This window comes from Salarias fasciatus, chromosome 20 (assembly GCF_902148845.1).
Source record: "Salarias fasciatus chromosome 20, fSalaFa1.1, whole genome shotgun sequence".
NCBI classification, from domain to species: domain Eukaryota; kingdom Metazoa; phylum Chordata; class Actinopteri; order Blenniiformes; family Blenniidae; genus Salarias; species Salarias fasciatus.
Genome location: NC_043764.1, coordinates 25325500 through 25337342, shown reverse-complemented (window position 1 = coordinate 25337342; position 11843 = coordinate 25325500). Strand labels below are relative to the sequence as shown.

Here is an 11843-nt window from a genome sequence, read left to right as displayed (position 1 = left end):
AAAAGATCAGACTGATGAGATTTGAAGTCAGGGACGTTTCTCCATCAGCCTGGGACAGACCCATATTTACCACCCTGTGCTGTTTGGTCTTTGGAGAATTTTGATTTTATCTCACCAACTGAACATTTTTCCCCTCAACCCCTTTTATTCCAGAGAAGATTATATCTGGAACATATGACTTTCTCTGTGCACGGTGTCCTCTGTTCACAGGCAGTGGCGTCTGTGAAGCTCTGAAGATCACAATCCCATGCTGACCTTTAACCTGTTCCTTTGTGAAGAGATTTTGAGTTCATTCTGAATTATCTTTTTTAAAATAATACAGTTAACAGGTTCTTTCTGAAATTATGGACTGAGGTTCATCCATTTTTACACCTGAGGGACTTCACCTCTGGAGTTTTTCTCTCATTCTCACTCATATCATCAACCTGTTGCAAAATTACTTTTTTTTAACACAGATATTTCTTTCAGATTTAGCACAACTTGTATTTTCCAGGTGTCTGATGCTTCTTTCATCCGAGATCTGTCGCCTTCATTGAATTACTGTCATGCTGCTGTGTCCTTCTGTAAGTAAAATACAAGTTTATGACATTTAAAAATATTTTTTTTTCATGTTTTTGTTGCATTTCTGACCATGGTGGAGTTGGTGTTGGAGATGGAGCCTTATTAGAGAATCTCCAACCAATTAAACAAACAGAATTATAACCTGAGGTTTTCAGTTAGAATAACTACACCACTGCTACAATAAAGCAGATGAAACTGCAGAGTAAGTTAAACTATGGGTGTACTCAATTGGATTTCCATTTGCGTAGTGGTGTAAATTAAACTTGAGAGTAAATACAAAATGTAAATGTAATGATGTAATAATTTAAAATGTAATACTCCTCCCAGTCAGTTGCGGTTGCTTTGTTTTGCTTAATTTAATCCTTTCTGTGCTTATGTTAGTCACTGTTAAGCCTGTGAATATTACTGATTTAGTTTTAATATGTCTTATTTGATATTTAACTTCCTTTTCTATTTATTCTCTGTGTTCTATCCTGTTTGGGGCATCGCTTTAAAAGATTTTCCCTCTGGGATTAATGAAGTATTTCTATTCTATTCCATTCAACTCTAACAAAGTAGTTTATGTGGTGTAAATTACACCTTGTGAGTGGAATTATATATGAATGTATAAAGGTACGAGTGTCCAAAAATACTTTGTAATGACAGTAATGTGAGTATTTGGGTGAAGATTTGAGGTCTTTGTCATTTCCATGCTCTCCAGTGGCACAAATAGACATTAAAGATTAAAGAATAAAAAAATGTAGGAATATACGGAAGCCCAAAAAGGACATGGTTGAATATATCCTTCAGGGCTTCCTTGAAATACTATAATATATAGCGGTAATTCATTTTATTTGGAACGCTCCAGTGTCATGCGTGACCTGAGGTGAGCGACTGCACTTCCAGCAGACGGTCGGCAGGGGGCGCAGCGGCGTCTGGGTCACGGCGTCTCGGATGCGGCGAGCTGACGGCGGTCACGTGACCGCTGGTTGCCGTTGGTGAGTTTTTCCCATTATGGCGGAAGGGCCAGCCGTGCGGATGGACCGTCTCTCCCACTCCGATGCTTGTTTTGTGTCTTGAGGGAGGGGTTTTGTTTTTATTTTTTTTTACATTCCCCCGCGACCGGCCGCCGTCTTCCCAGCTAGCCTGCTCTCGTGCGTGTCGACGGAGCGATGGCGGACCGCGGCGTGGATCTGTCCGCCCTGCCGAAGGAGGTTCGAGACCAGTTGGCGGAGTTGGATCTGGAGCTGTCTGAAGGTAAAGCAGAGGCGGGGGCAGCCGGGGCCGGCGGGGGGAGATGCTGGAGCACATTTTCCAGCGAGCCGGGAGTGTGTGAGAGCTGTCTGGGCCGTGTCCGTCCCTCCTGGTCCACTTTCCCTCTGTTCCATTGAAGGGGAGCAGGCTGGAGGAGCTTTGTGCGGCTGAACAGGATGTAGACACAGCAGCTAGCAGGGCATGACAAGCAGGAGGAAGAGAAAGCCTCCACACCATTGTTTCCTTTATCTCACTCCAACCTGATTTATAGACGTGTTTCTCTACCAGTTGAGTGTCAGATCTCAGTGCTTGTGTGACAGACAGGAAAAGGTCTGGCTACCAGGGCTTTGACCCCCTGCTGTCCTCTCTCTGTCTCTCTCTCTCTCTCTTACACACACAGACACACTCCTTCATGAGGTGTGGATCTGGACATCACACATGCTCCTGACATGGTGTCTGCGTTCAGGTTTACATCAGTCAGTCACTGGCTGGTGTTGAAATGCAGTGATCAGGCCTCCAGTCATCTCAGCCTGTTAGGGATGACTGTCAGTAATTAGCCCACGTTGTGTTTGACCTCAGTGACATTCACTGGAGAGATCAACACCATGTGTGCAGATACGTATGCACCTGTGTAAACCTGCCTCTGCTCAAATTATAGCTTTGTCTACCTGCTGTCTTTATCTCATGAGACTCTACCTTCAGTCCTGGACTCCACTGAGTGATCTGTCTCTCAGGAATGGTTTAATTATCACGTGTGATGGATATGGTTTACTTACATGTAGCATTTATTCATACAAAGCATGGAGCAGCTCGGCCCCTCCCCCCCGGAGCAGCTGTTAGCCCCTCTACACCATGAGTGACACCCTGTCACACGTCCCTGACAGCGTCGCCCTGCCTACTGTACGTCCAGCTGACTCTGCTCATACTGTAACGCGACCTCTCCACGTCTCTGTGTTCATGACTTTAATAGTGATCTCTGATTTTTAGAGACATGGATTTTCTTTCTGATATCCCCTGTGTGGCGATTACCCCCCTCCCCCCTGTTAGCTGACAGCACTCCCGCCCCTCTGAGACCTCAGGCAACATTTGAGTGATCATTTGCATAGTTTGTGTGTTTCTTCATTGTAAAGAAGTTATGGTTTCACCTGCAGCTCCCAAAGAATCTCTACAAAAACTAAAAACACATGTTTGATATCTGTGAATTACATATTTGTTCCAGGCCTCAGTGGGTTATTGCAAACTCAGGATCCACCGTTTTAACTGCAGAACATCAGGATCAGATGATTTAGCTCAGAAGTCTAATCTCGACACAAACCCTAGGGCAAAATATCTGAATATCAGATATCGGTAATTAACTGAAATTTATTGAACATAATGGTTATTGAAAGTGGAAGAAGTATTTGCTTTAAAATGAATTCCACTTTTGACATTTATGTTAACCGACTTGTGTTTTCTGGAAAGTTTTACCAGTTACACTGGTTTTGATTTGTTCCAGGGGAAATATCCAGAACTATATCTGGGTCACCAGCCACAATTCTACATGCTACATGCTGCGACTGGGACGTGACTTATTATTATGATCTGGAATTTGCATTTGTGGAGGGTGACGTGTGTGGAAGTGGTGAACACAGTGTCAGAGCTGCTGCTGCTGCTGCAGACATGTCGGCTCCAGGATTAATTATTTAGTTTTGTATCAAAGCAATAGAACAATTTCTTGACAGACGGACCCTGAAATTACGTTGGCCAAAGAGCAGAGAAACAATCCTGTGATGTTGAAAAATTAGAAACTTTGCGAGAAACCACACACACATGTGCAGAGAACAATAAGCTATAAACATTAACAATGGCGAGTACACAGAGATTCGTATGGACAGACGCCTGAGTGGGATTGCTCTTACAGGTGACTCTCAACTCTTAAACTACCAAGTCCCAGGAGAATATTGACACTCTGGAGGCCGCCATGTCTGTTATTATCCATCGACTTCCCTCAACTGTAGCTGTGGGGCTCATGAGCAGTCTGACTGCTGCCTACAAGTTGCATTTTCCTTTGTTTCCATGTCGATGGAGTTGGAACGTTTTCAAAAAGTTGTATTCTCAGTGGGTCCCAGCCTCCAGGACTGTTGTTGTCAACAAAGCCCCAAAAATGGGACAAAAGTTTTGCGTTTTCAGTTGAAAACCTTGCCGTGTCTTGAACAGTGTGTATGGCGGCCGGGCTGAATGCTTTCGCTTTGCTTTGGTGTTACGTATCTACACACGTTATCCCGCTCTCTCCTTTATGACAGTCTGCACGCCTTAAATTAACTCGTGGGCAATATTTCCTGACTCAATAACAAGTCCCGGGCCGAACCAAGTGGAAATGCCTGTTCCTGCGTTGCCGGGATAAGAACACAGGCCTGCCAAATGGCCTCTTAAAAAACAAGCGAGCTGTGCTAGCCCCCTGTGACCATGGGGACACAATGAGGAGCATTCAGCCGGGCTGAGCCGCCGTGGCCAGGAGCTGCGCTACCATTTAGGCCTTTCAGCTGAACCCAGGCTTTGTGTGCACGTCGCAATGAACTGCCTCCATATGAAGTGAAGGGAGGGGCCGCGTAGGTGACGTGTAGTGTGCGCTCCTGCTGGGAGTCCCCCCCACCCCACCCCACCTGGGCACCTCTTCCAGAGCTGACACCCCCCAACATCCACTAGTTGTCAAGTGCATAGTAGAGAAATCCAAATCTGCTGACTCAAGTGAAAATCTGCTCTCGCTTGAGAATTAGCAGCTGGTGGTTGAGACCAAGGTGCTATTTTTAAAATCATAACACAGCTTGAAATAATTGGAGGTCTCTCCCAGTGAGCGTGTAAGTTTTGGAACTCGGGAGCAGTTTCTGTACGTTTGATCTGGGAGCACAGGCGACTGCCAGCTACTTCATTTTTAGGCCAGTCAGAACCAGGCTGTGTTGGTCTGTGTTTGAGAGGAAAGGGCCGACAGCTCTAATGTGGACCCAGTCGCCATTAACCATCCATTTTTTCTGACCTTAGTCATCGTTGACAGCGTGCGGGACGAAGCCCGACGGGTCCTCGAGGATCAGTCTGCTGCGATGCATGAAAACATCCCTTGTCGCTCTGTATTATTTATGAATGGCCTACAGAGCAGACGCTTTTCTTGTTGGACAAAGTGCCTATTTTGACACAGGCATGTGACGGATACTTCCTCAAACATGAGTGCGTGCAATGCTGAGCTCTTGTTTTTGTTACCAGTACAAAAAGAGAAATAAAAGTCTCTGCTTCCGCCTGATTGTGACGATTGAATCTTTACCGAAATGATTTTACAAGCTGTTACGACATGCAAATGTTGCCACGCTCTGCTTTTATATTGTGAGAAGTACAGTCAGACTGTTATTGTAGCTTCTTCATTGCAGCAGATTATTGATATACTAATCTTCAGCTACGTGCGTCCATAGCTGAGAGAGATTGCTGAGGAAGAGAAGCGATAACACGCAGCCAGTGTGCCCAGCTGACACAACCCCAGAAACATTACAATTAAAGACTGCTGGGCTGCGTCTCGTGACTCTATTTACAGAACTCTACGAGGAATGTAAACTCATGCTTATCTCATTGAATCAAATAGTTTTCCCGTCTTTTTATAAACGGTGGGCTATAATTTAAAGGGGAATGTGTGTTGCTGGGTGTCCTTGACAGACTCTCAACATAAAGCTGTGAACCACACTAAGCTGACTCCAGTTTTTTTTTTTTTGTCACAATGAGGAGGGCTGTGAGCAGTAAAAATGATTTCTCGCTGCTCACTGGGCTAACTATCCTTATTTGTTGCCATATTTGAGAGAGGTTGTTTTGAGTTGTTGCTCTGTTTTCCCGTTTAGATATTGTTTGCGATCGTAGGTCAGAACCCAAAAAAGCAGCCGCCGGCTTCCTCGGAGCTCCGGACGCCGGGCCCGAGGGCCGGCAGATGGTGGGCTCCTTTTGGCACGGGTCTTTCATTATGTGTGTGTGTGTATACAGTATAAGCGCGTTTGTGTGTGGTTTTCACATAATAATGTGTGTGTGAATGGCTAATGATGGCTGAAGTCCCGTTTCCTCCTCCAGGCCTGTGGTTGGCTGAATTATTCACACGCTCTCATTATGTAGCCGAACCCCCGAACAGAACGGCGTGGGCGGGTGTGTTGGTGTGTGTGCGGTTCGTCAGCGTGACTTCTTTAGGTTCCCCAGGTACAAGCTGAGGCATGCTAAAACAGAAAACCAAAAAAAAAACAAACATCTTTGAATGTGTGCCAGGAGCTATATTGACATCCCACTCATCAACTACTTAAACCGGCACATCTCTGGTGTGTGAAGCTCAATTTTTGCAGTATGAGACATTTAACTTGTTGATGGTATAGTAGAAGTGTACGTGTGTGTGTGTTGTGTGTGTATATGTGTGTGTGTGTGGTTTGTGATAGACCAGCAACCTGTCTGGGCTGTAACCTGCCCTTCACACACTGTCAGATAGGATCAGCTTTAACCTCGCAGAAGACAAGGAAGGTGAAAAAGATCACTGAATGGAAGAGTGTAGAACCGAACACTGGAAGAAAAACACCAATCCTTCTGTTTTAATCACTACAGGCTCCTCAGGTGAGGATTTTTTTTTTCTTCTCGGAAACCAGTTTGTTTTATACTGTTTTATACTTCTATACTATACTTGAGAAATTTGAAAGAACTACTAATAGAAGATGTGAAACAAGAGTGAACATAGATAGCATCACACAGTAGCTGTTGGGAAAACAGTTCTGCCCCCGATGATTTGTTCAACAAGCCGTGAGAAAAAGATGAAGGAGACATTTCTAAACTCTCATCAGAATCGTACATGTAGTTTACCTGAAGGTCTTCATTATTAAGGAGTTGTTTATCTGGAGTTGTTTTCTGTTTAAACACATTGAAGGAACCGTTTCAGGAGATGTGACCTGTTCACAGGTGAATGGGTCCGGCGCCCTGTCATGCTGCTGATGTGTGAGTCACTGCAATTAGGTGTGTCTTCTTCTCTGGGGCACATCCATCCAGCACCAAGTGAAAGAACCTGTTTGAGCCTCTGGGTTTATAGGTGTGATGCAAACAGTGACTCATCAGAAGCGAAGAATGACTGTGGATTTCACCGGAGCCGGCCATTTCTTCTTGTTCGCAACACACACTTCCTGAGCGTGAGGGTCGGTGAATCAGTTACAGGCCTTGGTTGTGACACAACAGACGATGTTGACTGATGCACGCACTGATCTGTTGGCTCAATCAGTTGTAGTCAAAATTGCGTCGCTTGGTTTTTTTTTTTTTTTTTTTTTGGTGTTGTCGTTTCAGGACCCTCCAATCTATCGCCGGGCTTCATCCACCGCCCGGCGGTCCACGTGATTGTGCTAATGCCCAAGAATGCTCTTGTGAATATAAATAGACCTGGCTGGCAAGACAAATTCGCTTTCATGCCCGGGGACGAGAAAACAAGCATCTCTTTGACACAAAAGCTCCTCCATTATTGCAGCGGAGGCCTCCCTCTCAAAGTCCTCAGGAGTCGCTCCGTGTGTGTGACATGTCTTTCGTGCCGAGGTTAGCAGACAGAAGCCAGTGACACACACACACACACCTCCACCACTGCCTGGCTGCTTGTTGTGGGTCGCTGTCACCCCCACGGGTTGTGTGTGAAATGCCACAGCCGGTTCAGAAGTGCCCCTCTCCGAACCCTCCGCCTGCTGCCTGACCTGCTGGAAAAGTTGGTAAAAGTGTGTTAATTATGAAAGTGGCTTTAGATGTTTTTCACATCTCGCCCATAAATAACAGACACCTGACCCGAAGGCCATTTAGGTTTTAGACTGATTGCTTAAATTGTGAGCGGGCTTTTGGCTTCATTTCACGTCATGCTGAGTGAAGAATGGACAGTAGCTTTCTGCCCACAGTGCACGGAGCAGTTCTTGGCTTTGTGAATGCGCTGGCACACAAATCCACTGCACCGGGCAGTGACTGATGTGTTTTCGCAGGTGAGGTTGCTAACTTCTGTGGGGAAAAACAACCAGTATGAGCACTCAAACAGTATGTTGTAATCATGAAGACTAGTCCTGACTAGTGGCAGTGGCGGCCTAGAGGAGAACCACAAACCTGCTGGTTCAATTCCTGCAGCTAACGGTTCCTGTGCAAGGCCCTGACTGCTCAGGAAGGCCATCCCATCTAAAATTAAATTCAAATAATCCAACAAAAGATCCACTGTGGGTAACATAATCATCTATAAAGGTTTTATGGGTACTTTGACTTTCCAAAAACATGGACTCTTAAGTAATAAAGTGACCTTATCAATAAAATATTGACTTAAAACCTCCCTTTTGTTAATTTTCATCTCATCAAGTGGCCAAACTCTATAAGCCAAAGACTATAAACCTGGTGTCTGCCATAAATCCTCTTAGCCTTTGTCTCATTGACCGCCTCTCTCCCTCTCAAACCCTTCAGCTGATCAGCCACAGCTGATCATTACGGGCTTTGAAGAGGGTGTGAGGAACATGAGGTATTTTCTCAGCAGCTGGTCAGTTTCTATATCTGAAAACACAGGCCTGCGTCACAGGAAGCGCTGATGGGAAACCACAGATCAGGGGTAAAGCAGACTAGCGGTTGATGTACAATGAAAGTTTCCAATAAGGTCAACTATGTACTTGTGCCACATTCAAATAGTCCCTTTCCCGATTCTCACCGGGAGCCAAAGTGTTATCAAATCTCCAGGAAACCTCTCCGGCAGGCTGATGCGTATCTCCCGCCTCGGCCCCTCACAACACATTGTGCCTGAGCTCGGCCTCTTGTCGTGGACCCCTTTAATTCAACTCCCCAGAGAAAGAGGTGAAACAAAGGCCCTGAGCGCACACAGAAAGGGAGTGGCTCCAGCCTCTTAATCCTGAACTGCCAATAGAGCTGGTCTTTGTGCAAACTCATAAATTGCATGTTGAGTGTTTTGAATGGGAGCATGAGGTCGATGTTGTGACGGTTCCACTGACAGTGCAGGCCTCACTCATTTCCTGGAGATGATTTAAAACTGGTTCTGTGCCTGTAAGCATGATCTGTGGTGTTATTGAACCGCCGGTGCAATTATAGGACCGCATTTTGTGACGTTACCGCTTTAGACTCGGAGGATTTATAGAAAGATGAGCCACATGTCGTAGCAAGTATTGTCAGTACACGAAGGCACAGTTTCCTCTAACCTGACATCGCTCTAAAAACTCAGAGAAACAGACACTAAGCTCAAATTCCCGTCTTGAGAATTTCTAATAACACACATTGAGACACACATCGAGACATCTGAGATGAGTTGGTCCAGGTGTTTGTTGTCGTCAGTTGAGCGAGTTATGTCTGGTTTCTGGTAATTATCTCTAAAACAATGTTCCTGTTTACAACTTCCATATTTGGTCACAACCTTTAAGCAGTTTCTGTGTCAGCATGAAAAAAACATCTCGCTTCCGTCACTCAGACGCCCGTAATAAAAGCCTTTTCACATCAGAATGACAGAAAACATGGATTAGTAGGCCAGATGTTTCTACTCCAAGTCACTATATTTACCTGACTCATTTTATCAATAACAGACTTTCAGTTCACTTGTCAAATGAAAATATGAGAAATACAATGTCAGCTAGTATCAGTATTACATCCATTGGTCAGAATGACCAAACTTTACGTAGGCAGGTACGTGTTGTAGTGGCTTCTTTCCTGACCAGAAGCGTGGCACTTTCGATTTCGACACCTCCCTCTGCCGGTTTAGTCACTTCCCCTCCGCTTCCGGTAGATTTCGTGCAGACGCAGATTTACAACACATCTTAAATCAAGGGCTGTAAATAGAACAAATTTCATCTTGAGGGCCAAAACACCAGCAAAATAACCTTTAATTACACACTTTAGAGTTGTTCTCTGTTGTAGTGCAGAGTATACGTGATGGAGATGTCTATATTTTCACAAACCAAACAATAAGAAATGAAAATCACTGCAATCTTAACATAAAGCTAATTTTCATGTGAATGGTCAGACTTCTTCTCTTTTGAATTCATTGCGAACATGTGAACACAGTTAAACAGTGAATAATAACTTAAAAAAAAGAGGACAAAAGAAATACATGAAAGAAAAGAACACCCGAATACGTGATAAGTCTTGTTGTACATGTCTGAAAGGGAGTAGGAAGAAGTCAGAAGCTTATTGAATCCTACCCCCATTCCATCTTTGTCAATTCGATAATTTCAGTGCCTCAATGAGCCAAAAGTCTACAGTTAAACCACACCCATCACTCAGTGACACACCAAAAACAAAACAACCCTCCCATCACAGAATCCTGGCTCTTGCCAAGACCTTATATGTCCATTTAAATTCATTTGAATACTTTCAGCTAATAATGGGCCATTTTCACAGCTCCACTACTTCCTGAAATTAACTGTGCACATTCATTTCCTGTCTTGCATTATTGGCCAAAATGATTAATCCAGGTGTGTCTTGTTGCAGCAGTCTAAACCAGACACACCTGGATTAATCAGTTTGGCCAATAATGTAAGACAGGAAATGAATGTGCACAGCTATTTTCAGGAATTAGTGAAGCTGTGAAAATACCCCATTTGTTCCATAATTTTACTCCTCGTGTTGTGACACAGAAACTCCTCAGGGTGGTTCAGACTTTATGAACTTTAAAGTTGAACTCTCCCCTCTGATGATAACTTTTCTTTCTTTCACAGAACAATAACCACGTTTTTACACACTCACCCTGACAGCATGGCTGTGAGGCCAGGTTGATGGAAACGACGTCGCAGCTCCACTCTGTGTTGTGTTTTAGCCACTACTCTTAAGAAATTGGTTTAACAAAGATCGATGTTTGACCATTTGCTCAGTGGGTTGATGGGCTGGATTGGAGCCTCCTGTGGTTCGGTTTTGGTCCACGGGCCTTATTGTTGACACCCCTGCCCTACCGCCTCACACCTGCAGTGAAACGTCTCTGATTGTTTTGCTCGATTCAGACCTCAACAGGCATTTCATCACCTTGTTTTTTCCTCGACATTCCTCCGCTGTTCTGCCTCTTTGAGCGGTTCCACATATTGAGAGCCATCATTTCCACCGCGGCCATAGATTTCCATCTCGATGACAGGCTGGTTAATGACGGCACGTGGTGGGTGGCGTGAGGTCAGGAGCGTGAGCTGTTCACAGCGTGGAGCCGAGGCTCCAAGGTCTGTGGCTTCTGCCTCAGCCCCAGACTCAAACACCCAGAATCCAAGTGTTCACTCAGGCCGCTCACGCCTTGTTATGAGCTTATAAAATTGATTTAATAAGTCAGCAGTCTTGTTAATGTTGCCATGTCCTTTAACTATGAGCAATTAAACTGAGTCAAGCATCATGATTTGTGCTTTTATCATCGAGGACTGAATGCTGTATGGAAATTATATTGCTTTTCTCGCTCTTGATATTTGTAGCAGGTTTAACGGCATATTGTCCTGTATACCCACCGACAACATGTCGGTGCAGCGGATGACAGCTCAGTTGATTGAGAGGGCTCAGTGAGCCTCAGATCAGCTCCGTGACCCCTCTATCTCTTAACTACGACCCCGCTGCAGTGAAACCCGACGCCCCTGGGTCACTCTCACTCCTCAGTGCGCTGCGGTTACCCAGCAATGCTGCAACGCTCGCCTGTCATGCAGCTGCAACGCTCGCCTGTCATGCAGCTCCCAGCGCTCCGGCTCTGTGTTTCTGTTCTTTACAATGTGTTGAATGTCGTCTGAGTCATGCTGATAACTCTCCACAAGGTTTAAATAAATTAGTCGACACAGAAAGAGACAAAGAAACCTGTTTGGGTGAATTTATACCATAAAAGTGTTCCTTTGTCGTTGTTGTGTTTAGTAATACTAATAGTGATGAACTTTCTTTGACATTTCCCAAAAGGGAAGTTAAGAAAAGGAAGTGTTTAAATAGTACATTTTGTGTTATAGAATTCTGTTCAGCAAGATCACATGACATGATTTAAATGATTTAGCTCACTCAGCCAGTACATTCTGCACAGATACACTCATCAAAATGGAAAGGAGAAACTCTGG

At 44.7% G+C, this 11843-nt stretch overlaps 1 protein-coding gene across 4 annotated transcripts in view; it reads left to right on the top strand.

The window, feature by feature from the left end:
- The first annotated feature begins 1563 nt into the window (after window positions 1–1563).
- Window positions 1564–11843, top strand: part of dip2ba (disco-interacting protein 2 homolog Ba) — a 35345-nt gene continuing 25065 nt past the window's right edge. For all 4 annotated transcript variants that reach the window (XM_030118152.1, XM_030118150.1, XM_030118151.1 and 1 more), the window contains exon 1: window positions 1564–1797. In XM_030118152.1, the coding sequence (XP_029974012.1) occupies window positions 1713–1797 (85 nt within the window). In that variant the 5' untranslated portion in view covers window positions 1564–1712. The remainder of the gene's footprint in view (window positions 1798–11843) is intronic.